The following is a 27,614-nucleotide window of genomic DNA, read 5'->3' on the forward strand; positions in this document are numbered from 1 at the left end:
CCCTCTGTGGGATTAGATCTCAGCAGTAGTGGTTGAGTGTGTACCCTCTGTGGGATTAGACCTCAGCAGTAGTGGGTGTGTCCCCTCTGTAGGATTAGACCTCAGCAGTAATGGTTGAGTGTGTACCCTCTGTGGGATTAGACCTCAGCAGTAGTGGGTGAGTGTGTACCCTCTGTGGGATTAGACCTCAGCAGTAGTGGGTGTGTCCCCTCTGTAGGATTAGACCTCAGCAGTAATGGTTGAGTGTGTACCCTCTGTGGGATTAGACCTCAGCAGTAGTGGGTGAGTGTGTACCCTCTGTGGGATTAGACCTCAGCAGTAGTGGGTGAGTGTGTCCCCTCTGTGGGATTAGACCTCAGCAGTAGTGGGTGAGTGTGTCCCCTCTGTGGGATTAGACCTCAGCAGTAGTGATTGAGTGTGTGCCCTCTGTGGGATTAGACCTCAGCAGTAGTGGTTGAGTGTATCCCCTCTGTGGGATTAGACCTCAGCAGTAGTGGTTGAGTGTGTCCCCTCTGTGGGATTAGACCTCAGCAGTAGTGGTTGAGTGTGTGCCCTCTGTGGGATTTGACCTCAGCAGTAGTGGTTGAGTGTGTGCCCTCTGTGGGATTAGACCTCAGCAGTAGTGGTTGAGTGTGTCCCCTCTGCGGGATTAGACCTCAGCAGTAGTGGTTGAGTGTGTCCCCTCTGTGGGATTAGACCTCAGCAGTAATGGTTGAATGTGTACCCTCTGTGGGATTAGACCTCAGCAGTAGTGGTTGAGTGTGTGCCCTCTGTGGGATTAGACCTCAGCAGTAGTGGGTGTGTACCCTCTGTGGGATTAGACCTCAGCAGTAGTGGTTGAGTGTGTGCCCTCTGTGGGATTAGACCTCAGCAGTAGTGGGTGAGTGTGTACTCTCTGTGGGATTAGACCTCTGCAGTAGTGGTTGAGTGTGTCCCCTCTGTGGGATTAGACCTCAGCAGTAGTGGTTGAGTGTGTCCCCTCTGTGGGATTAGACCTCAGCAGTAATGGTTGAGTGTGTCTCCTCTGTGGGATTAGACCTCAGCAGTAGTGGGTGAGTGTGTACCCTCTGTGGGATTAGATCTCAGCAGTAGTGGTTGAGTGTGTACCCTCTGTGGGATTAGACCTCAGCAGTAGTGGGTGTGTCCCCTCTGTAGGATTAGACCTCAGCAGTAATGGTTGAGTGTGTACCCTCTGTGGGATTAGACCTCAGCAGTAGTGGGTGAGTGTGTACCCTCTGTGGGATTAGACCTCAGCAGTAGTGGGTGAGTGTGTACCCTCTGTGGGATTAGACCTCAGCAGTAGTGGGTGAGTGTGTCCCCTCTGTGGGATTAGACCTCAGCAGTAGTGATTGAGTGTGTGCCCTCTGTGGGATTAGACCTCAGCAGTAGTGGTTGAGTGTATCCCCTCTGTGGGATTAGACCTCAGCAGTAGTGGTTGAGTGTGTCCCCTCTGTGGGATTAGACCTCAGCAGTAGTGGTTGAGTGTGTGCCCTCTGTGGGATTTGACCTCAGCAGTAGTGGTTGAGTGTGTCCCCTCTGTGGGATTAGACCTCAGCAGTAGTGGTTGAGTGTGTCCCCTCTGCGGGATTAGACCTCAGCAGTAGTGGTTGAGTGTGTCCCCTCTGTGGGATTAGACCTCAGCAGTAATGGTTGAGTGTGTACCCTCTGTGGGATTAGACCTCAGCAGTAGTGGTTGAGTGTGTGCCCTCTGTGGGATTAGACCTCAGCAGTAGTGGTTGAGTGTGTCCCCTCTGTGGGATTAGACCTCAGCAGTAGTGGTTGAGTGTGTGCCCTCTGTGGGATTAGACCTCAGCAGTAGTGGTTGAGTGTGTCCCCTCTGTGGGATTAGACCTCAGCAGTAGTGGTTGAGTGTGTCCCCTCTGCGGGATTAGACCTCAGCAGTAGTGGTTGAGTGTGTCCCCTCTGTGGGATTAGACCTCAGCAGTAATGGTTGAGTGTGTACCCTCTGTGGGATGAGACCTCAGCAGTAGTGGTTGAGTGTGTACCCTCTGTGGGATTAGACCTCAGTAGTAGTGGGTGAGTGTGTCCCCTCTGTGGGATTAGACCTCAGCAGTAGTGGGTGAGTGTGTCCCCTCTGTGGGATTAGACCTCAGCAGTAGTGGGTGAGTGTGTCCCCTCTGTGGGATTAGACCTCAGCAGTAGTGGTTGAGTGTGTCCCCTCTGTGGGATTAGACCTCAGCAGTAGTGGTTGAGTGTGTCCCCTCTGTGGGATTAGACCTCAGCAGTAGTGGGTGAGTGTGTACCCTCTGTGGGATTAGATCTCAGCAGTAGTGGTTGAGTGTGTACCCTCTGTGGGATTAGACCTCAGCAGTAGTGGGTGTGTCCCCTCTGTAGGATTAGACCTCAGCAGTAATGGTTGAGTGTGTACCCTCTGTGGGATTAGACCTCAGCAGTAGTGGGTGAGTGTGTACCCTCTGTGGGATTAGACCTCAGCAGTAGTGGGTGTGTCCCCTCTGTAGGATTAGACCTCAGCAGTAATGGTTGAGTGTGTACCCTCTGTGGGATTAGACCTCAGCAGTAGTGGGTGAGTGTGTACCCTCTGTGGGATTAGACCTCAGCAGTAGTGGGTGAGTGTGTCCCCTCTGTGGGATTAGACCTCAGCAGTAGTGGGTGAGTGTGTCCCCTCTGTGGGATTAGACCTCAGCAGTAGTGATTGAGTGTGTGCCCTCTGTGGGATTAGACCTCAGCAGTAGTGGTTGAGTGTATCCCCTCTGTGGGATTAGACCTCAGCAGTAGTGGTTGAGTGTGTCCCCTCTGTGGGATTAGACCTCAGCAGTAGTGGTTGAGTGTGTGCCCTCTGTGGGATTTGACCTCAGCAGTAGTGGTTGAGTGTGTGCCCTCTGTGGGATTAGACCTCAGCAGTAGTGGTTGAGTGTGTCCCCTCTGCGGGATTAGACCTCAGCAGTAGTGGTTGAGTGTGTCCCCTCTGTGGGATTAGACCTCAGCAGTAATGGTTGAATGTGTACCCTCTGTGGGATTAGACCTCAGCAGTAGTGGTTGAGTGTGTGCCCTCTGTGGGATTAGACCTCAGCAGTAGTGGGTGTGTACCCTCTGTGGGATTAGACCTCAGCAGTAGTGGTTGAGTGTGTGCCCTCTGTGGGATTAGACCTCAGCAGTAGTGGGTGAGTGTGTACTCTCTGTGGGATTAGACCTCTGCAGTAGTGGTTGAGTGTGTGCCCTCTGTGGGATTAGACCTCAGCAGTAGTGGTTGAGTGTGTCCCCTCTGTGGGATTAGACCTCAGCAGTAGTGGTTGAGTGTGTCCCCTCTGTGGGATTAGACCTCAGCAGTAGTGGTTGAGTGTGTGCCCTCTGTGGGATTAGACCTCAGCAGTAGTGGTTGAGTGTGTGCCCTCTGTGGGATTAGACCTCAGCAGTAGTGGTTGAGTGTGTGCCCTCTGTGGGATTAGACCTCAGCAGTAGTGGTTGAGTGTGTTCCCTCTGTGGGATTAGACCTCAGCAGTAGTGGGTGAGTGTGTACCCTCTGTGGGATTAGACCTCAGCAGTAGTGGTTGAGTGTGTCCCCTCTGTGGGATTAGACCTCAGCAGTAGTGGGTGAGTGTGTCCCCTCTGTGGGATTAGACCTCAGCAGTAGTGGTTGAGTGTGTCCTCTGTGTGGGATTAGACCTCAGCAGTAGTGGTTGAGTGTGTCCTCTGTGTGGGATTAGACCTCAGCAGTAGTGGGTGAGTGTGTGCCCTCTGTGGGATTAGACCTCAGCAGTAGTGGTTGAGTGTGTCCCCTCTGTGGGATTAGACCTCAGCAGTAGTGGTTGAGTGTGTCCTCTGTGTGGGATTAGACCTCAGCAGTAGTGGTTGAGTGTGTCCTCTGTGTGGGATTAGACCTCAGCAGTAGTGGGTGAGTGTGTGCCCTCTGTGGGATTAGACCTCAGCAGTAGTGGTTGAGTGTGTCCCCTCTGTGGGATTAGACCTCAGCAGTAGTGGTTGAGTGTGTCCTCTGTGTGGGATTAGACCTCAGCAGTAGTGGGTGAGTGTGTACCCTCTGTGGGATTAGACCTCAGCAGTAGTGGGTGAGTGTGTCCCCTCTGTGGGATTAGACCTCAGCAGTAGTGGTTGAGTGTGTCCTCTGTGTGGGATTAGACCTCAGCAGTAGTGGTTGAGTGTGTCCTCTGTGTGGGATTAGACCTCAGCAGTAGTGGTTGAGTGTGTGCCCTCTGTGGGATTAGACCTCAGCAGTAGTGGTTGAGTGTGTGCCCTCTGTGGGATTAGACCTCAGCAGTAGTGGGTGAGTGTGTACCCTCTGTGGGATTAGACCTCAGCAGTAGTGGTTGAGTGTGTCCCCTCTGTGGGATTAGACCTCAGCAGTAGTGGGTGAGTGTGTCCCCTCTGTGGGATTAGACCTCAGCAGTAGTGGTTGAGTGTGTCCTCTGTGTGGGATTAGACCTCAGCAGTAGTGGTTGAGTGTGTCCTCTGTGTGGGATTAGACCTCAGCAGTAGTGGGTGAGTGTGTGCCCTCTGTGGGATTAGACCTCAGCAGTAGTGGTTGAGTGTGTCCCCTCTGTGGGATTAGACCTCAGCAGTAGTGGTTGAGTGTGTCCTCTGTGTGGGATTAGACCTCAGCAGTAGTGGTTGAGTGTGTCCTCTGTGTGGGATTAGACCTCAGCAGTAGTGGGTGAGTGTGTGCCCTCTGTGGGATTAGACCTCAGCAGTAGTGGTTGAGTGTGTCCCCTCTGTGGGATTAGACCTCAGCAGTAGTGGTTGAGTGTGTCCTCTGTGTGGGATTAGACCTCAGCAGTAGTGGGTGAGTGTGTACCCTCTGTGGGATTAGTCCTCAGCAGTAGTGGGTGAGTGTGTCCCCTCTGTGGGATTAGACCTCAGCAGTAGTGGTTGAGTGTGTCCTCTGTGTGGGATTAGACCTCAGCAGTAGTGGTTGAGTGTGTCCTCTGTGTGGGATTAGACCTCAGCAGTAGTGGTTGAGTGTGTGCCCTCTGTGGGATTAGACCTCAGCAGTAGTGGTTGAGTGTGTGCCCTCTGTGGGATTAGACCTCAGCAGGGTGCTGTTTGGAAATCATTCTAAGAACCGGTTTAAGGCGGATTACAGCCACACGAGGGCAGCGTTCACTAACACCGAGCGGCGCGCGGGAGGGCAGCGTTCATTAACACCGAGCGGCCCCAGCCGTGTGTAGGCAGACAGGCAGTCGGAGAGAGAGAGAGAGTGTGCAGGCAGACAGGCAGTCAGTCGGAGAGAGAGAGAGTGCAGGCAGACAGTCGGAGAGAGAGAGAGTGCAGGCAGACAGGCAGTCGGAGAGAGAGAGAGTGCAGGCAGACAGGCAGTCGGAGAGAGAGAGAGTGCAGGCAGACAGGCAGGCAGTCGGAGAGAGAGAGAGAGAGTGAGTGCAGGCAGACAGGCAGGCAGTCGGAGAGAGAGAGAGTGTAGGCAGACAGGCAGGCAGTCGGAGAGAGAGAGAGAGAGTGAGTGCAGGCAGACAGGCAGTCGGAGAGAGAGAGAGTGTAGGCAGACGGAGAGAGGGAGAGAGAGAGAGAGCAGGCAGTCGGAGAGAGAGGGAGAGAGTGAGTGTGGCAGAGTGGCGACGCGCTGAAGGCCGTTCTCGGCGTGCGGCGGTGTTTGGGTGCGGAGGATCCGCACAGTGAGAGCGCTGCCGCTGTTTCGCCGCTGATCAGCGCGGGGGTTTAGCTGCATGTGGGCTCGGAGTCCGTGGAGCCGCGGGTTTAATACCGCTGTAACCGGTTCGGGAGTCTCGCCGCCTGCACTCGCGCTTTCTAGACGGTTCTTTGCGGTGGAGAGAGAGAGAGCAACAATACCGGGACACATGTTGAGTTAACGGAGCCTTCCGCCTCTCTCTTTCCCCGCCTCCCTCTCTCTCTCTCTCTCTGTGGGTGAGTCGGGGTGATTAGTGGCTGTTCTGTTCCCTCAGCGATGGATTTGAGTAAGATGGTAAGACTCGCCTTGTTTTCCCTTCGCTAGCGGAGCTGTGTGTGTGTGTGTGTGTGTGTGAGTGGACCGGGCCGCTCTGGGTTTCAGCGGTTCCGCTTTTCTGTCCGTTTCATCGCTGCAGGCGCGAGCTGCGGGTCATTTATTCATTTATTACCTCAGCCGGGGCTGCTGTGTGTGTGTGTGTGTATATATATATATATATATATATATATGTGTGTGTGTGTGTGGGATGGTGTGTGTTGTATCGCAGCCCTGATAACCAGCGGGTTTCTGTAAAACCTCCCGTCACCCGATGACTGAGCAGCCTACTAATGAAACTTCCTCAGTGCCTTCCTTTATCCGCCTTTACACAGCTCTCTCTCTCTCTCTCTCTCTCTCTCTGGGATTAGTTTCTGCCCTTTCAGTGATCACAACAAACCTCAAACACTTCTTAATGTTGTTCTCCTGTTTTATGCTCCTTGTTCTCTGCTCGAAGAGATGAAGTTTTGGGATTTCTCCAGACTTTTTAACAGTATAAGGATGCATCACATCACATCACGTTATACAACAACTGAATAAAATTCATCGACTGCAGTTTCTATAAAGTTAAAGTTTATTGACCAGGGGGTTTCTGACCACTGAAAAGAGCAGCGGTTAAATCAGGTTTTCCTGAGACTTCTTTTATTTATTTATAAAGGAGATCGGTATAGATAGGTTGTGGAGGTTATATCTAACTTTGCGAAATAATACGATCACCTCCACACACTCCCAGTTTCCGACCTCTTTATTCGTCATTTCTGCACTGCTCTCTTTACATTCGTGTCGTTCACTTCAGTTCCTGTCTCCTTAAGTTCTCAGCAACACCCATAACATCTCAGGAAACTGAGGCACGTGTCTATTGATGTAAAATTTATTTTTCACAGTCCGGTTTCCATCAAATCGTGCACTCTGATTGGCTCATGAGCGGGCCGGAATCCTACGATCCGGACCCCAGTTACAGACCTCTGGTGACTCGCTCGTTCACGGCAACAACAAACATGGTAGCAATATTTTGTCAACATTTATTCTCACGTTTCTCAGTATAATAGCATTAATTTTACCGCATGGATAGCAATAATGACAGCGTTCACAGCGAAAGCGAATTTTACCACCCTGATGAAGACGAAATAAAAGAAACCGTTTCAGGAGAAAGCCAAAAATAAGTTTGTTGCAGGTTTGTTCTAAATATGGTTTTCCCTTTCAGGCACTCTCATTTTCTGTTAGAATTTGGCAAAGAAAAAAATGAATGTATTTATTTATCAGCTTAAGGTCGGCCCATATCATGAAATACTGTGACCTCGGCCTTGAAAATACTGACTTCAGCTCAGAGGCCTCGGTCAGTATTTTCAAGGCCTCGGTCACTGTATTTCACAATACGGACCTCCCAGCTGGTAAATGACGTCTATCTCACTCATCCCTCTCCTTTAGGACCGCAGAGACACGCATTCTAACCTACGTTATTTTATTACAGCATTCAAAACCCCAGATGAGATCCCATCTCACAAGACTGTGGTCATGTCTTCCAAGTTTCTCTCACACACACATTTTCTCCAACACATCCAGGCTCAGTTGGTTGCAGCAGCTCATGTGGCCAACACATTTATGTTGATATTACATGTCAAAATGAACAAAAAGCCAAAACTATTTTCTCCCTATATGTGACTAATATGCCAAAGGCTGGCTATGGGGCGGTCAGCTGGCTGGTTCTGCGTCAGCAGCATGTAGCATTAAAACGCAGGATTAAATGATGTCAGGGTTATGTATTGGTGTCTAGATGAACACACTGTTGTTGACCTGTTAAATAAACTTAGTCGGGGCAGATGGACCCCACTGTCGATCTTCATTAAACCACTGGAACTTTAGAGCTCACCTGGGACATTTTAATCATATGGACCTTATGCTGTAAATTCAACAGAACCAATGTTGTTCTGTTGGCGGTTACCAAAATCTTGAATGTGCAGCACTCAATAATGTCCCCTGTGTGTGCCGCCCCCCCCCCCAGTTTTTGGATGCTGCAAGTGAAGTACCAATCTGTTGTTTTCTAATGTCTTGCTATTTTTGAGGGTGAAACTACCTGGAGCTAGGCTCAAAATACCCAGGGCTCTAGCCCTGAGTGATGGGGGCCCAACGACACTACTGCTCAAGGCCCTAAAAACCGTGGAAGGTTTCTCATGATTATGACTTAGGATCTCGTTATGAGAGTATCTCCTATCGCATAATTATGGCTTAGTATCTCACAGTCGTGACTTTCTATCTTGTAATGAGATCTTATCTTGTATCTCATAATGACTTAAGTTTCCATGATAATGACTTATGATCCCATGAGTCATAATTTAGAGCATCTCATCTCATTATCTGTAGCCGCTTTATCCTTCTACAGGGTCGCAGGCGAGCTGGAGCCTATCCCAGCTGACTACGGGCGAAAGGCGGGGTACACCCTGGACAAGTCGCCAGGTCATCACAGGGCTGACACATAGACACAGACAACCATTCACACTCACATTCACACCTACGGTCAATTTAGAGTCACCAGTTAACCTAACCTGCATGTCTTTGGACTGTGGGGGAAACCGGAGCACCCGGAGGAAACCCATGCGGACACGGGGAGAACATGCAAACTCCGCACAGAAAGGCCCTCACCGGCCACGGGGCTCGAACCCGGACCTTCTTGCTGTGAGGCGACAGCGCTAACCACTACACCACCGTGCCGCCTAATTTATGCCGCTTTTCCACTACCAACGCGGCTGAGTTGGGCTGAGTCGAGCTGAGTGGGGCTGTTGGTGTTGCATTTCGACTACAACCGCGCTGAACCGTGCTGGCTGGAAGTGGGTGGACACATTGGGTGGAGTTAGCGAAAGTGGGTGGACGTCACGTGATGTCGTTAGGCGGCGCAAACAGTGACATCAGTGATCTTTTAAGCGGTAGTCTCACAACCCGGATAGTAAACAATAACCATGGAGGACATGGAGTCGTTAGTGTTGCTGGTCTTGGTGCTGTGGCTTGTTGTCACCGACAACGCCAACAGATACTGGCAAGAGCGTATAGATGAGGCGAGGCGCATAAGGCTTCAGAAATTCTCGTAATTCGTAATTCTTCTTCTTCCGGGTTTACGGTGTTTACAGATCCCAGCGCGCTCGCGGGGCGTGTGTGGGCATGTGAGGACACTCCTCCTCACCAATCAGTGCACATGGGAGTGTCTCCTCACGCCCCTAGCCCCACTCGGCTCGGTTTGGCTCGCTTCAGCCCCGCTCCAAAACCGTGCGAGTTTTGGGTGCTCAGTAGGGCTGAAGCGAGCTGAGTCGTGCTGCTCTGAGGTAGTCGAAACGCGAGCCGTGTCGGGCTGAAGTGAGCTGAAAAAGGGTAGTGGAAAAGGGCCATTAGAGAATGTTCTCGTTATTGTGACGCAATGTGACTTTCACAGAAAACAGGATCTGTAGGCACTAAAAATATTCCCACCCAGCGCCATCTGTGTGGAGGTTTTAGGTCCATGTTTTACATTTGAGTGTTTTAAGACCAAATCGAATGGGTCTTGAACACCACCATGTTATTCATTTTAATAGTTCAATAGTACCTTTTGCTAAATAAGTTTTCTTTACAAAAGGTACATGTAACTTCCTTGCGTGCCATGTCTCTCTCTCACGCACCAGAGACGGAGCCCACCTATAGGCAGCTTGTCTATATTTATAATAATGTTGGCCCATTTTAAATAAAGACCTAGATTATTGAATTGTTTATAATTCAAGGTCAACCAAATGTTTGATCGACTGCTTCAGTCTTCTGTGGAAGAAGATTTTGCCGATATTCAAAGTGTGTGGAGAAATCTTTGTGAATTTGATGCGCAGTGAAACAGCAGACAAAAACCAGTTCCTCATTCTGTGTTATTTCTCACTGCTTTGAAATACACTCGGGTTTGCTTAGGACAGCATGGGGACACGGTTCCAGGGTCGCTAGTTCGATCCTGAGCTCAGGGTGGAGTTTGGGTTTCCTCAGAGTTCTCCGGTTTCCTCCGTCCTCAGAAAAACTAAAACACAGGTGGATTCGCCAGGTCTAAATTGTGCATTCCCGGTGAAGGCTCCGGATCCACTGTAACCTGGCCAGTTTCTGAAGATAGGGTGAATAATTTGGCTGTCCAGACCAAATTCTGGACACCAGTAAATTCTAAGCCATGTCCTGTTAATGTTTTTGGAATGAAGGGCTGCTTCGGGCCGGCTCATGTCAGCTCCATGAAACCTGTTCGCTCTCTGCCTGCCACCTGTATCGTCTGGCTTCCATTCGCAGTGGTATGAAGCCGTGCAGTGGCAGGTGTAAGATCTAAACCCAACAGCCTCTTGAGTTCTGTTTGGAAGAGATTGGATTTACGTGGGGAATTTGGGAAGAATTCATCATTTTCCAAGTACTACTCCAGGGTTTTATTTCCGTCTGGATTGGACTGGTCGGTGCTCTTCTTCCTCATTATCTTCTGAGACCATTACAAACTAAAGAATAAATGCTTATGCATGAATAATGAAATCCAAACAATCCTGCAATCTTGTATTGCTTTGTAAATTGGACCCACTAAGTGATATGAACCCTAACCCTGGGTGTATGAATTCATGGGAAAAACCAGCCCTGTACAGGGGCTTCAAAGTTTGGGAGAATAGCAGGGTACAAATAATTTACAGCAGGGTGCAAAATGGTAAAATGTCTGCCAGCGGCAGACATAATGCACGCAAAGCATGCAGGGATATAGATAGATAGATAGATAGATAGATAGATAGATAGATAGATAGATAGATAGATAGATAGATAGATGCAAGTACGAATTTTTCATGGGGCGGGATGGTTTGGAACAGGCCATCTAAAATTGGGATAACATTTACCCGGGACGGGTATTTGAGGCGGGTCGTCTAGCTTAAGCTTGATTAGCATCGTTACGCACGCCAGTGTTTCCCACAGAAATTTTGGAGACTATGGGGGGCGGGGGTTGTTTAAAATTGAGTGATATGTTAAATATTAAGTTATTACTGAAAAAGTATTGATTAAAAAAGTAGACACTGAGAAATGGTCCTATAAACAACGTTACCAATATAAAAGATTACCAGGACTACAAAAATGCAGAAAAATAGGCTTTACTTATCCAAATGCACCTGTTGGTTCAAAAATTAAAGTGCATAGAACCTCACAGCACAACATGAAGTTACCTTAAAATATAATATAAATGCCTCAGCTTTCATGTAAGAAAAAAAACCTATTAATACTAGTACTGTGTGCAGGCAGTCTCTCCTGAAGACCAAATTAAACAATAATTATAAACTAATAAAATAAATGGCTCAGGCTTCATAGAAGAAAAAAAACAATTTGAACAGAATCTCACAGTATGATGCTGAAGCTGCCTAAACAATGGAAAATAAAATACCATTTTGGCAAAAACGTTGGCATCCATTAATTTCTTGTATTAAGTAAAAAAATATGTTGCCAGATACTGCTGACGTTTTACAGCCCAAAATATGTTCAAAACCCGCCAAAATGCACTTAAAACCGCCCAAATTGGGCAGGAAAACGCGCAATCTGGCAACACAGGTGGCAGTAATGGCTGCACTCGTGTCGAGGATGTAAACACAATCTGGCAACACAGGCGGCAGTAATGGCTGCACTCGTGTCGAGGATGTAAACACAGTTGACGCGGCAACGGACATACATGACATAGTGGATGTAATTTACGTTCACAACTTTTTTTTGCTGTCAGAAATATTTAATATTAAATTTTGTGACTCGACTGACAATAGCCGGCGGCATAACAAGCCATAGCCGGCGATTTGCCGCCGGTGACCGGCTACTTTTGAGACCGCTGCCTGTAGAAGCTTGCTCACCTCTCGTTAACTGCTAGCCAGATGTGAGGGTGTTATCAAGGTGGTAATCTTGTCCACACAGGCCTTTGGTGAGAAGTTCTAAATCGTAGAGTAGTTCTATCTGGTGCTGGAAGGTCTGGACAAGTTGATCTTTCTGGTTTTAAAGGTGCCAGTGATTTTGTAAGTCGGAGCACTTTTTTTTTTTCCTCAGCACAAGTTTTCGGACCACAAACATTCACCCACTCGGTGAATGGAGTCTCTTCTTGCTTGTCAATCATTTCACCAGAATTCCTGTAACTATTTAATCGCACTTAATCAGTCTTAGCCAAATAAGGCACGATGTCCGATAAGGAGTGCGACTTGATATTAGCTGGATCTGCACTGGTGGTTCTGTTCAGCTTCCATGCCACACAAGACTTAATGGAATGTTTGCTATTTGTTGGCACATCTGGATGGCTTTGAAACTGCTTTCCCAAAGTTGGTTCGGAATGTTGTTGCGTTCACATGAGCTGATGGATTAAATCTGTAATGATGCGGGTTAAAGGTCAGTGCAGGTTATTGAAACTGAGCTTAAATACGACTTGTATTGATCTTACTAGAATTGGCGGCGCGTCTTTAGACGCTCATCCAGCTGTTCAAAAAAGGAGCTGGTGTAAAGAGTAGCCCCGCACTCCTGTGCATGGAGAGAGGCTTTTGCTTTGTAAGCTCATAAAACTGACCCACGTGGTTTATTATTCCATTATGGTACCATTTATCCTGTTCTGATCCTTCTGATTCTCCCCAAGGCCATATAACCTGTGTGTGTACGTGCGCCAAGGAGTCGCCTGTCTGTTCAAACTACACTGCAAATGCTGTCTACATTTCCTCAGTGTTTAATCCATACAGATGTTTTACAGTAGCCACAGAAGGTTCCGCATTATACGAGTCTAGAGCTGCGTATTCTAGATGTTTCCCAGTGATATGAACTTGGCCAGCTGTGATGATGCGAGAGCGTCTGACTCCAGTTATATGGCTTGTGTGTCTGCACCAGAAAGCACATTTAAACGGTTGAGAGCAGCTTGGCAACACGGCGGCTGCTTTAGATATATTTTTTTTTTTTTTGGGGGGGGGGGGGGGCTTTTTTTCACCTTTATTATTGGATAGGACAGTGTAGAGACAGGAAATGAGCGGGAGAGAGAGACGGGGAGGGATCGGGAAATGACCTCGGGCCGGAATCGAACCCGGGTCCCCAGATTTATGGTATGGTGCCTTATCCACCTGAGCCACGACGCCCCCCACGGCGGCTGCTTTTCAGTTGGGTGACCTTTTTCACAGGGTGGAGCGATAGAGTACTGCCGAAAATAAACTCTAAAGCAGGGGTGCCAGGGTGAAATTGGTAAGGGGGCCAGATTTTTTTCAAGTGGGACCTTGGGGGCCGAATTACACTTTTGGCCTGAAAAGACCAGACACTAACTCAACAAAAGGACATTATTTTATATGATTTTTGAAGGCCTATACGCCCAAAAGGAATTGTAAAGCTATAGCCTCAAAATGAGGCGCACAATAACATGGCAGACAAAAGCAATTTACCCTCTGAAATTGGGCAATTCCATGTAAATGTCAACCTCACCATGCAAAAATAAAGCAACATGTAATGCATCAAAACCACTCCCAGAGATCTCACCTAGGCCTGTATTTTACAGATGTGAATAAGTTGAACCAATTTGTAACCAACCTAATATGTCACTGTCAGTCTTTCTTTCTTATAATGTAAAACCCAAGCTAAAATCAACTTTGATCATGTACAATTCTATATTATTGCCACAAGCCACAGAAATGTATGCTAAAATCCACAAAACAGCAAAACAATAGCCATCCTAAATATTATTTAAGAACTTTGATAGTTTTAGCTGATATTTAGAGAGTTTTTCAAAGGGTTATGGTGGTTAAATTGCTGATTTTCTAAACATACGCCATGTCTATTTCAGACGCGTCACATCCATAACGGAATTTCGTCACATCCATAACGCTGACTTTTCCTTCCGAAACTCTGCATGAAATACAAAATATTTTAAACAAAGATTTTTTAAATATTCACCTTGGACCCCTCTATCAAACGGATCTCTCCATTTCGACATTAGGTTTACAATTTCACAGAGTTTGATAAAAATGTACAGTCACCCAAGAAAAGTGATACTTTTTCTGTCACATCCATAACGCAACTTTTATTGGCGTTTTCTGGCATGCCCTAGATGTACTATGGGAATTGTTCTTGTTCTATCACTTCTCCAGTATGGTACAGCCTTAAAATATGCAACACCTGTTTAAATACTGGGAGACAATAAAACATGCACTGGGTCATTTGTTGCCATTTTGAGTTCAAGTGTCACGTCCATAACGCTGGAATTGCTCAAATGTAACAGTCTAAGCATGCAAGTAGCCTACATTTATTAAAAAAAATGCTACAGAAATGGACTAAGACACAAATAACACAAGTGTAAACTGTAAATGACTTGGATCAGATTTATTGATCTTGCACATCAAAAACATGTCAATGCATAGGCCTAATTAGGCAAATTAAAACGATTGGCAAGTAGGCCTAAACGAGTCAAAAGAAAGAAGAAGTGCCAGGGTAAATAATTCCACCAATAGGTCAAGTGACTAAATATCCAGTAGCATTAGTTTAAAAGAGCCAAATATGACTAAACATACCAATAAAAACAAACTACAGATGGCACATTAACTTTGCTGGTCAAGTCCCACATATATTTCCACACACCCATCCTGTTTATTCCCCCTCAAGCACACAGCACAAGGTTACATGGGGGAGAAATACCAGCTACATTTTACATGTGGAAGCCAGAAGTCTTTTACTTTTTACCAGCTTGTCGACACTGGGGGACAGACCAGGGCTCGAAATTAACTTTTTTTCTTTGTGTCCCCCAGTGGTCCCGAATTCTGTGTTGTATTGTCCCGAATGGAAGCAATAGTGTCCCCATTTTTTTCCTCTCTGAAATAACCAGTGGTTAATATTATCATATGAAGTTACTATTATATTTGTAACTATGCGATTTTGAACCCTTTATATCATTTTTACAATAAGCCACAAGACACAAGCGACACATGTCCTATACATCATCTACTTCAAAATTACAGTTATTGCATTTTCAGTTTATTAAACTTTGGCGATCTCACTGTATGAATAGATACCCGTTTATTTAAAGGGGCCAACTAGCTCATTCAGAAAATGTTTCAACTCCCTACATCTGCAGTACACTTTAGTTGAAAATAAGACCCCTTTTATGTTCATTTCATCTACTTATACCTTGAATATCTGTTGGCACTTATAAGGCCAACTTATAATTTTCACCATTACCGTTATCCATTTTTATGAACTTTCCGTTATCCATTTTATGAACTTTCCGTTATCCATTTTATGAACTTTCCGTTATCCATTTTATGAACTTTCCGTTATCCATTTTATGAACTTTCCGTTATCCATTTTATGAACTTTCGCTGCCGAAACGTGGGCGCAAATGTTAGCAACATCAGCATAGTGCCAGGTCCGAGCCTAGTTGTGCTGCTGACTGACTAAACTTTCTGAACTAGAAAGACACCAAGAAAACTCACTTATTCTGTTGAACGGTATCTTCCGTCAATATCATCCACATCATTCCTGTTGTATTTTATAACGTGTCTAACAGTGTTCATTAAGTTCATTCAGTTGCTAGCGTTGCCTGCAGACCAGGCGATGACACTTTGGATCCTGAAGGTCCCGGAGACGTTATGTCTGGGCTTTCAATTTCTTCCCCGCGGTCGGTCCGCTTCAACCACTTAAGCATTTTTGTTCTGGCAAGAGTCGGCGCAGCGTGTGCGCTAGCAATTCCATTCCAAGTCCATATAACGCGGACTCCGGCCGAAGATTCTAGAACAGAATGCGCTGCTCTGTAGCCTACGGATGCAGGTGCATCGAAAGTGTAGCTACTATGTATTTTTCGCTGTTAACGTTTTAAAATTAAAATTGACAAATTAGGTGAATGTCTACGTATGTGTTACGGCTTTGTAAATAATATTAATGTAGAACTTTTTTTCTAGATCTATTTTTTTCCATTGTCCCGGGATTGTCCCAGATATGATAATTTTGTGTCCCGATGACATTTTTTATGGTCCCCGGGACATCGGGACACCGTTAGTTTCGAGCGCTGGGACAGACTCTGGGCAGTTGCTATTTTCATGACATCAGACGACTACGCAGTTTCGATTTATTAATATTCATTACTGAAAATGCCTGTTCACATAAATATGTTGTCCCGAACATACAGAGTATTTTACCGGCAAAGGCCGTGATAATTGGGTACTCTGATGGCAATGACTGATCGAAAGATTGGATTCCAACAGATGTGTATTTATCCTTGACGAATGCACCCTCCGAAAATGGCGAAATTGGACACTTTTTTGCGATCCCCCACGCGATGATGTAGCTCGCCTTCACTGCCCCTAACATGAAATAAAATGTACAACAAAGATATTGAGACACCCCTCTTTGAAAACAGCCGCATTTAACATTAAAGGAGAACTGAAGCTGATGTATGATATTAAAACGAACCTTCATGTGTCTCTCGAGACTTTGAGAAAGCTGCTTGGTGTTTTTGAAGGTTTGAGGCAAGCTCATTTAGCTTTTCAGTCCTGCGTTGCCCGGTGAATTGGCTGTATTTGTCGGCGTGGGTCTCGTAATGTCTTTTGACATTGTATTCCTTCGGTACAGCCACTTGTTGCGAACAAATCAGACACACAGGTTTTCCCCCTACTTCCCAGAAAAAGTATTTCTCTCTCCATTTTTCCTGAAAGATGCGACCCTCAGAATCAACTTTTCTCTTTTTAGACTGTTGTTGCTTGTGAACGAGCAACAACTAGCCTACTCTACAGTACATTAAACCCGGGTCATTGCACCTGCGCGTGCTGCAGCAAGCAGAGAGCAGCTAAAAACGAACCGATGGATTACACGAAAATGGAATCAAATTGAAACATTAGATTTAAAATCATTACGAAAAAAACCACAACATTCGATTTTTATTAATTTATTATTTAAAAAAAAAAAAAAAAGTCTCATGAACCACCGGGCCGGATGTGATGACCAATCGGGCCATATCCGGCCCGCGGGCCGTTACCATGGCACCCCAGCTCTAAAGGCTCATGGTTCGCTGGCAGTCCGTCCATGCAGCTCAATAAAGCATGTGTGCGCGCTCCGTGTTCTTTAGAGACCCGTCTTTTTGATGGCCAGTACTAAAAGTCGACGGGTAATTTTCTGCAATGACGGGCTTCAAAACATTGCTCCTTTTGTTTCATCATAATTTTCTCCAATAGGAGTATTGGAGCAACGTTAGTTGCACTGGCAGATCAAAATAAACGCCAGTGGATGAGTGGGGACCCCAGACAACACTATTCTGCATCCCACATGTGTGTTTCTCCGGTACAGTGTTTGCTCTCCTTTATTACTGAAGCGGGATGTGATTTGCTGCTCAGAACTGATAGCACACTCCCATTGACCAGCACGTGGCACGGCAACCAACCGTAGTCCTTGTTTCATACTACAGCCAGGTTCAGCTGGAGCAGCAGAATAAAGGTCGGCCTCCGCAACCAACTTGGCGTCTGTACACTGGACCGCTTTGTTCATCTAAGCTACGCCAAGACAGCCATTGAGCACTTCCCATTTGAGGAAGCCTGAACTTTTCATTCAACCCCATCCGAGGTGTGTGTGAAATCTCTAAATCAGGGATGTCCAGAAGCGCTGGTGGTTTTCTCCGCAGGCGACTCAAACCCAGAAAAAAAAAAATCAAAACTTGCCTTTCAGTGTTCAAGCAGTTTGTATCATCTCCACTGCAAATCCAATCATTTCACCACAAAATTGTCTTCGAGTCGGGTCGTGACCAGAAGCGACGCCGTATTTGTTGATCGATTCTCGTGCTCCAATTGGCTGAGCTGGACCATGTGACCACGCTGTAGCGCATGTAGCTGCGTTACAGAGCCAGGCAGTGCACTACAGAGGGGAACTGAGAAAGCCAAGCATGCACATCTGGAGGGAAATTTCATACACATTTTGCAGAGAAATGGTTAATTTATTAACGGAGTGCACCAGAAGACGTGTACTGTACGTTTCAAAATTTTCTGCCCCCAGACCCCTCCCAGCATTAGCCACCTACTTGAGATTTTCTGGAGAACCCGGTCCACACGCTTAAAATGTAAAGGTTAGCTTGTGTGGTTGGGAGAGCCATTCCCACGTTACCACGCCATGCTAATCAGGACTTGGCACTGCACAATTATAGTCTGGCTAACGCGACTGCAAAGCTCTCCAAGCTATTGGTCTGGCCAAGATATTAAGCCCAACCGTTTCCCAGAGCCCGTGGTTGACCCGCCTCACTGAAATGCCTCAGTTTGCTACTGGTCGAAGCCAGAAAAGGCTGTGACGAAGCTTAAACCAATCGCATCACACTTTCCTCTGACGTATGCGACGCGACAGGGCTAACTGGTAGATTAAACTCTTACCGAAGCCGGTTGGGAGCAAGGCGAAAACGTCCTTCCTTTCAATAAATACCTCCAGGGCTGCTCTTTGCTCCGTTTTCAATGAGAACTTGCTCCATGTTCGTAATGTTTCTAGTGAATGAAGCGCTTCGGGCATAGATTCTGTAAACAATCTATGGCTTCCGGTCGCAGTTCTACTACGTCAGTGCCTTGAACACGCCTCTACCCAGGGCCGTTGGAGATGCTCAAAGTTGATTGGTTCCTGAATTTTTTTGGGGAGCTTGGAAGAGCTGTAGATAGCTTGCCTGGCCAGACTAAAGGCCTCTGCATGCTCGTGCGACAAGGCTTTCGCAGATAGCTTTTCGCAGACAGTTGTAATTTATTGTTGAGCGGGGAGTAAAGGCGTGCGCGATGTTATTCACCGGCACAACGCAAGGGGGCGCGAAGTCGCTAGGAGTAGTTGGTGGGTGTGGTTAGTGGAGTGTTTATCCTCTGGTTATAATGACTAGAACTTTTTTTTTTTTTTATAATGACTAGAACTAGAGTCGTATAGATGTACGTACTTCCTCACTTCCTCAATCAACCGCTCTTCGTGCTGCTCCATCTTCGCTCGTGTTTTTAAAAATGGCGGTCGTGAAAACAAACCAAACCGGGAAAGTAGGGAAGCGGAAGTGCGTGTACAGCGGATGTAGAGTGGACCAATCAGAGCCCTCTTGTCTGCGGCGCTGTCTGCGAGGCTTCTGCGGTGGTCACAATTTTTGGGAGGTGCGCGCAGAGCGTCTGCGAAGGTGGGGGGGCTACGCAGACACTGTCTGCGACGCTATCTGCAAGGACTGGGTTGTCAGCATAAATTGGCCTTAAGCTTGCAACAGGCCCTCGTGTTGCGTCACGCTTAGGATGGGCGGGCCCAGGCTAGCACAATTAGGCACAAAGGCTACATGTGCAATAAAAAAAAAAAAAAGTATTTTCTTGAAATGATTTGAGCTGACTGATTCAATATTGCAAATGTTCCCGGAGGAGCATGCACCCCCCCCACCCCCACCCAGCAGTTCTTTGCTCGGTCGTCAGACACCTTTCTTTCAATTTCTAGAGAATACTGTGCGCGCGTGTGTGTGTGTGTGTGTGTTTAGACTGGGTGAGTGTTATTTTTAACAGTGGTGGGCTTTGTATTAGCAGAGAACTAGTTTCCAGTTTTGACGTTACTAAAGGAGGGGTGTTTCAGGAAGTGTAGGACTATTTTTAGCTTTTTTAAAATTATTTTACGTCAGTTCTAAAGTCTCAGACAGCTACCTCACTCATTACTCATTATCTACACCATGTCTGTGTTTGAGCAGGAATACAAGCAGTGAGTGAAGAGTTTTTGGTTTGCTCAGCAGAGGAACATGGGTAGAGGCAGGCATTTTTCAGCCAACAGGAAATGGGTAGGAGTGAGTGGGTGGGTGCGGCGAGATGGGCATAAAGCTGAAATTGGCCTTCAGCCATTACCTTTTTCTGGCATTCACCAATTTCATGTCTTCTCTCACTGAACCCGTTTCACCGGACACCTGAAAGGACGCAGGATATCTACTGGATGGCGTGTGTACACGTTTCACTGTTGCAAAAGCGTTGCATCATACGTGTACGACAACTGCACCACCCTCTTCCTCATGATGAAGTCACATTTTTGAGACATCATGACCCCTTCCTGTTTTCAGGACTGCTTACCTTTTCTCAAATCATTTTAAGTCACTTCTTCAAGCTCAGTATAGCCACGCTGACAGTAAAATCACTAACCGGACACTTCAGCGTTTTCTGTTTGGAAACTCTGGCGACATACCGATTTTGAAATTTAAAGAGTAAGAACATGTTGAAAGCACAGAATGTCAACAGGAAATAAAAGCCGTCAGGGTTGGATACCCAGAAAAACAAATGACACCAGCACAACCTTAGATGGTTAACCACAAGAGGAAAACCACTGAGCAGACTCTGAGAACAGAAAGTAATCGGTTAGCTAAGAAGCCCGTAGACAGTTTAACTTGTAGATATTTGCGTCTGGCTCTCTGCAGAGGTGTAATGATGCGTACATGTGGAAATGTGTGAGAACAGCATCCCGTTAATTATGAATGTAATGCAGTTGCACTGTTTGAGCGCCACAGGTTCCAATCTGTGCATCCCATAGTATTAAAACATGCAGCCAGCGTGCAGGTCATGTGATCGCGTTCTTTCATGGAGAGCCTGCAGGGTCTGCGCTTGTGAAATCTGAAGGGGTCTGCATGCTCTTGCGACAAGGCTTTCGCAGATAGCTTTTCGCAGACAGTTGTAATTTATCGTTGAGCGGGGAGTAATAGGTGTGCGCGATGTTATTCACCGCTACAACGCAAGGGGGCGCGAAGTCGCGAAATCGCTAGGAGTAGTTGGTGGGTGCGGTTAGTGGAGTGTTTATCCTCCGGTTACTTATAATGACTAGAACTGGAGTCGTATAGATGTACGTACTTCCTCGATCAACCGCTCTTCGTGCTGCTCCATCTTCGCTCGTGTTTTTAAAAATGGCGGTCGTGAAGAAAAAGCAAACCGGGAAAGTAAGGAAGCGGAAGTGCGTGTACAGCGGATGTAGAGTGGACCAATCAGAGCCCTCTTGTCTGCGACGCTGTCTGCGGTGGTCATAATTTTTGGGAGGTGCGCGCAGAGCGTCTGCGAAGGGGGGAGGCTTCGCAGACACTATCTGCGACGCCATCTGCGAGGACTGGGTTGTCAGCATAAATTGGCCTTGATGGGTCTGGGATTGCTGTGACTGACGCACGTTATACAGGAACATGTTAAAACTTTTTAATAGATGTCATTTGCTTTCAAACGACTCCACAGGCCTCGGAAATCAGGCGCGTTAGCCGACTTTGGAGCTTTGTTTAGTTCTGCTATGGAGCACATCGTGTTTCACCTGATCATTTAAGTCCCTGGGGCACTCGCACGCTTTATTCAATCAAAAATTTGGGGAGGATTTCTGAATATATTTGTTGAGGATGGTGAATGTGTAGTGCGTCTTGTTCATAGCAGGTTTTAATTTTTAGTTTCATTCTGAAAAAGTGAATATGGCTTATGACTCAGGAAAAAATTGTTATAACACGAGGCCAGCATCCTGAGTTACAGCGTGACTGAGTGCATCACTCCCCCCCCCCCCCCCCCCCCCCCCCCCCAGGTCTCTTAGCTGGCGGTATTGCCTTCAGGAATCAGTGATATCTCCGCAGTAAAATTTCTAAACTACTGACTGGAAGGTTATTGGTTCACTCCCAGACCTGCCAGATAGCTTCACTTGCAAGTCTGTTTGGAGTCACGGAGCGTTCAGCCATGGCGTCCTCTGGACCAAATGCAGAATGTTCTCAACTTGTAAAACCAGTCACCTTATCTTCATGTCCCTGGACAGCATTTGGATGTGTACATGCAGGAACTGGAACCTGCACACAACCCGGCATGTCAGGAGAGATCCTGCAGCGATGCATGTGGATCATAATCTGTTGTGTGCTTTTTTTTTTTTTTTTTTTTAAATATAAATCTCAACTCGCCATTGTATATGATTTGGGCATGGACTTTATGAATATGAATTCGTGTTCTGTTGTGAGTCCAACAGGATTAACTCAAACTAGATGTGCATATGTTCAGTTCACCACCATAACGCATATAATTCAGTCGGCACTATAAATGATGCCTCTATTTAGCTGTTATGCCGTAAAGGGAGAGAGGAACTTGAGACCGGTTTCATCCAAAGGTTCTGGGTGTTAAAGCTGACATGCTGCATTTTTTATTTAAAAGCAGTGGGAAATGAAACCTGGTCAGTAGTGTATTTCCTTCTAGTGCAGGGCTTTTCAAAATGTGGGGCGCGCCTCCCCTAGGGGGCGCCAGACTTCGGGGGGGGGGGGGGGGGGGGGGCGCAACGTGAGGAAAAATAAACCAGAATAAGTTACTATAGAGATCTTGCATGTGACGTCACAGCCGATCCAGATTGTAACAGACGCCATCTTGTCGGTCAAACGCCATATTTCCGCCTTCTACTTCTACCTTTTCTTCTGGAAAACCCTACTATATACAATTCTACTACAACGGCTGCGGCTACAAGCTCTCCCTACCTGTGCACGTTTTTTTATGTTTTTTGTGTGTATTTTTGCGTGTTGTTCGTCTGTACCGGACTTCAATATCCACTACAACCGTATGGACTTACTGGACATTGGTTTCCAGCAGAAAATGACGGTTTGTAGCGATTTCCATCGCATGCACAACATTCCGGACGAGATAGCGAGACCAGCGGGGTCTCCGTGGATTGTTATCGGGTCTGGCAGGCGAAGGAGGCGGCGTCGGGAGCAGAAGCAAAAGCGAGGCTGCAGAGCCGGCCTGTTGACTAAGCTCAGAAAACAGCCACTCAAATCTCCACTGCCAAGCCTCTATCTCTCCAACGCCAGATCCATGGTAAACAAGACGGACGATTTGGAATTACAGCTGGAATTACCTTATTCTATTCTATAATCGGCTGGTCAGTGCTATACTAGATTCTACTGATATATCTAGTATCAGTACTAGTAATACTTAAGTGACTTACCCGTCCAATGAGGATTGTTATTTTCTTGTTTACAAGATGCCACATCTGAGGGTGGCTGACAAATCCTGAATTTCTGTAAAGATAACTGTCCAGAGATTTATAAGCACGCAGTGCTTCACCACTGAACAGCGAGGGAAAGTTGATGAGGTAATTATACACGTCTGGGTATTCCGCTGGCAGTTCAATATCCACTGACACGGTCGTGAAAACTACGTCCGGTAAGGCATAAGGGTCACTAATCTGTAGATCGTTTATTTTAGACATGTATCTAGTTATCTGTTCATTAGAAAAATGAGCCGTGTAGTCCGTCGGTTGAAATTGATCCATTTTGTACACGAGTGCAGCAGTATTCAGCGGTGTTTTTTACCGACAAGATGGCGGCTGTGTACTTTCCGGTCACGTGACTGCAAGATCTCTATTGCGGACATTTAGCGAACTTCAGCTAGCCTTTGCCGGAGACAAAAATGGATCGATTTTTAGTACCTAAAGCTACAGTGAGTGAGGAGACAGAGTCTGGACCAAGCAAAAAAAGAAGGAAGTATGACCACGATTATTTAAAGTTTGGATTTTCATGGACTGGATCTGAAGATGCTCCACTGCCACAGTGTGCTGTCTGCCAAGAGGTGCTCGCTAACGATGCTATGAGATGTTTAAAATGTGTAAAACAAGATGTTTGAAAAAAAGCACAGATTTTTAAAATGTGTAAAAGGAAAAAGTGTACAACCTTTTTTTTTTTAATACGAATGGGACATTTAAGTATAGCAACAAAAATTGTAAGGGGGGGGGGGACGCTGTTTATTTGCTCTCTGAGGGGGGGCTGACTCTCCCACACTTTGAAAACCCCTGTTCTAGTGTAATTCTCTCTGTATGGATTATTGAGCCCACGTTACAGTCGGACTGTTCTGCTCCTCTGTGTCCCTGGCGTGTGTAATTATCACCCAGTCTTACTGTTTTAGGTCAAAGACGTGCTGATTATCTTGGGTATTAAAAACTAGACAAGTTAAGAGAGCTATTTTCTTGCAGTCTCCTTTTCAGGCATGTGGGTCATCCAAGGACAGATCTGCCTTCATATCCATGAGTGTGTTGTGTCTGGGTTTGTTGCCCCTGATTTGATTCGTAGTGCGTATTGGCCATTTTACATGAGGCTTATTTCTAAGCGCAGATGTTGGTGGATCACTCGCAGATGCTTTTCCTTAAGCTTCTTCCAGCTTTATGGCCATTCAGGATCTAATTGGCTGCTACGACCGGAGAGGAAATGCTTCAGTAATCTAGCTGTAGCGTACCACGCTGTAATCATCGGGAGTAGTTAGAATCCTCTGCACTGTAATTAGCACTGAAAGGATGAACGGCACAAGTTCAGAGGCGTTTATACGGTATGGAAATTTTAAAGGGACACAATTGTTAGATGCAGAAGACTCCAAGTATATTCCACTCGTCATCCCTCTGCCCATGGAGGTCTCTGTTCCCTTCCAAATTAATGCAACTCATCAGATATCGTTTTAACCGCCCAGGCATACGAGGTTCCTGGATGCCAGGAGGCTTTGGCCTCTGTTCCTCTTACAGTGGTGCTTGAAAGTTTGTGAACCCTTTAGAATTTTCTATATTTCTGTGTAAATATGACCTAAAACATCAGATTTTCACACAAGTCCTAAAAGTAGATAAAGAGAACCCAGTTAAACAAATGAGACAAAAATATTATACTTGGTCATTTATTTATTGAGGAAAATGATCCAATATTACATATCTGTGAGTGGCAAAAGTATGTGAACCTTTGCTTTCAGTATCTGGTGTGACCCCCTTGTGCAGCAATAACTGCAACTAAACGTTTGCGGTAACTGTTGATCAGTCCTGCACACCGGCTTGGAGGAATTTTAGCCCATTCCTCCGTACAGAACAGCTTCAACTCTGGGATGTTGGTGGGTTTCCTCACATGAACTGCTCGCTTCAGGTCCTTCCACAACATTTCCATTGGATTAAAGTCAGGACTTTGACTTGGCCATTCCAAAACATATTAAATTTACTCTTCTTTAACCATTCTTTGGTAGAACGACTTGTGTGCTTAGGGTCGTTGTCTTGCTGCATGACCCACCTTTTCTTGAGATTCAGTTCATGGACAGATGTCCTGACATTTTTCCTTTAGAATTCGCTGGTATAATTCAGAATTCATTGTTCCATCAATGATGGCAAGCCATCCTGGCCCAGATGCAGCAAAACAGGCCCAAACCATGATACTACCACCACCATGTTTCACAGATGGGATAAGGTTCTTATGCTGGAATGCAGCGTTTTCCTTTCTCCAAACATAACGCTTCTCATTTAAACCAAAAAGTTCTATTTTGGTCTCATCCGTCCACAAAACATTTTTACAATAGCCTTCTGGCTTGTCCACGTGATCTTTATCAAACTGCAGATGAGCAGCAATGTTCTTTTTGGAGAGCAGTGGCTTTCTCCTTCCAACCCTGCCATGCACACCATTGTTGTTCGGTGTTCTCCTGATGGTGGACTCATGAACATTAACATTAATCAGTGTGAGAGAGGCCTTCAGTTGCTTAGAAGTGACCCTGGGGTCCTTTATGACCTGGCCGACTATTACATGCCTTGCTCTTGGAGTGATCTTTGTTGGTTGACCACTTCTGGGGAGGGTCACAATGGTCTTGAATTTCCTCCATTTGTACGCAATCTGTCTGACTGTGGATTGGTAGAGTCCAAACTCTTTACAGATGGTTTTGTAACCTTTTCCAGCCTGATGAACATCAGCAACACTTTTTTTTTTTTTTTTCTGAGGTCCTCAGAAATCTCCTTTGTTCGTGCCATGATACACTTCCACAAACATGTGTTGTGAAGATCAGACTTTGATAGATCCCTGTTCTTTAAATAATACAGGGTGCCCACTCACACACCTGATTGTCATCCCATTGATTGAAAACACCTGCCTCTAATTTCACCTTCAAATTAACTGCTAATCCTAGAGGTTCACATACTTTTGCCACTGACAGCTATGTAATATTGGATCATTTTCCTCAATAAATAAATGACCAAGTATAATGTTTGTGTCTCATTTGTTTAACTGGGTTCTCTTTATCTACTTTTAGGACTTGTGTGAAAATCTGATGATGTTTTAGGTCATATTTATGCAGAAATAGAGAAAATTTTAAAGGGTTCACAAACTTTCAAGCACCACTGTATCTCAGCGTGGAGAACTTGTGGACAGGAATCACAGTGAACTATTCTGTAATACCTCGATTTGTAGCTGCTGTGGCTTTTTTCTCTCATTGGGAGGCTAAAGGCATGTTTTTCTGGTAATTTAGGGACTTAATCATCCTTCCTAGGCCATTTGTTTTGAGCCTCCTCCACTCCTCACAGATGACTTGCGTTTTTGAAGGGTGTGTGAACTTGTTTAGGTTATGGTCTGATTGGAACAGAAATACGGTCTGTTTTTAGAGCCAGAGTGTGAAGCAAAGAAGCTGTAGCGGTCAGTCCGTTGCAGAGGCCTGGAGTTGCAGGCACACCAACTTTAATATGCAGGAGCTGTTTGTTCAGGAGCATGAGCCAACACCCTCCTCCTTCTTCATCCCTCCCATCCTCTTCCTCTCCGATTCCCAGAGCCCAGCTGTGACTTAATGAGACACTTATCCCTCAAATTCATCTTGCCCAGACAAAGCCTGGCCTTGTCACCTTTAGCGGAGGAGTCTGGCAGCGCGAGCTGAAGCAGAGGATCTGAAAACAGAGCCGGGTCTCTTCTCGCTTCTCTACAGCCACGGTCTCTATAGCTTAGTGAAACTCTTCAGCATCCTCAACTCCTGAACCGTCACTTCATTTCGCTCCACAGCTCCAGCAAAGTAGCCAAGTCAGGAAGATGATTGATGTTTGCAGAGAAACGAGAGCAAGATCTTTACCCCTGTAAAGGGGAAAAACCCCTGTTTCAGCCCTGCTATAACCAGTTTGGAGTTCTATAAACAGTCTATAGCATTCTTGTTTTAAACGCTCTCAGTTAAATTGCACACTTAAAATGTAGCTCGCGGTTTACCAGCCGAGTGCACGTGCCTTCGCTGTTCTTCACATGATCATCTCTGATCACGTCGCATAGAACTGCGCGAGTTCATTCTCCGAGCGAAGCGTAGGCCGTATTAAAGAGGGAGGTGACCACGCGAGCATTGTGGTTGGAGTTTCATGTCCAAAAATAACACCATAAAACAGAAGTGAAAATGTTTTTATTTAAATTTTTTTTAAAGGCCATGGTTAGTATTAAATGAAGTGAAATGTTTTTAAGGTTATGTGAACTAGAAGTGTGTACGGTATGTTGTAAAATGATGGCTGAACCCTAAGTTGATATTTGGCACCAGAAGGAGAGACTTGAGACTCAACCAGCATATGTGGAGGTAACAGATGGCTGACTGCTCTAGAGATGTCTCATTAGTTTTGTTCGGGTTCAGACCTTCTACCACAGCGCCGCCCCCCCCGCTCTTAGGCGTGGACTAGGGATGGCGAAAACTAAAAAAAAATCTTGACCGACCACTGAGCCTCGTTAGCCGGTTAAAGTCGTTAAACTATGAGTTTAAACAGGGATGCAAACGGCGCGCCTTTTTCACGGCTGAATCGTGCAAATCCGATTTTTTTTTTTTTTTTTTTTTTAGGGGGGGCGTTGGAGTGTCTGAATAATTTCATCAGAGTAAATTCTGTACTAAAATTACTACATAAGCAAATGCCGTTACAGTCCGTGAAACACAGGAAGTATGAGAAGAAAACAGTAAATCAGAAAGCTGCGCACGTTTGC

The 27,614-nt window shown here is 46.1% G+C and overlaps 1 protein-coding gene across 2 annotated transcripts in view; it reads left to right on the forward strand.

The window, feature by feature from the left end:
• The window catches only part of hip1 (huntingtin interacting protein 1), a 123,617-nt gene that overhangs the window by 40,589 nt on the left and 55,414 nt on the right, over nt 1–27,614 (forward strand). The window contains exon 1 of one of the 2 annotated variants that reach the window (XM_060943671.1): nt 5,154–5,932. The exons of the other annotated variant lie outside the window; for it this stretch is intronic. Within the exon in view, the coding sequence (XP_060799654.1) occupies nt 5,915–5,932 (18 nt within the window). The 5' untranslated portion in view covers nt 5,154–5,914. Of the gene's footprint in view, nt 1–5,153; nt 5,933–27,614 lie in introns of those variants that run through there. 2 annotated transcript variants of the gene reach the window in all.

This window comes from Neoarius graeffei, chromosome 17 (genome assembly GCF_027579695.1).
Source record: "Neoarius graeffei isolate fNeoGra1 chromosome 17, fNeoGra1.pri, whole genome shotgun sequence".
NCBI classification, from domain to species: Eukaryota; Metazoa; Chordata; class Actinopteri; order Siluriformes; family Ariidae; genus Neoarius; species Neoarius graeffei.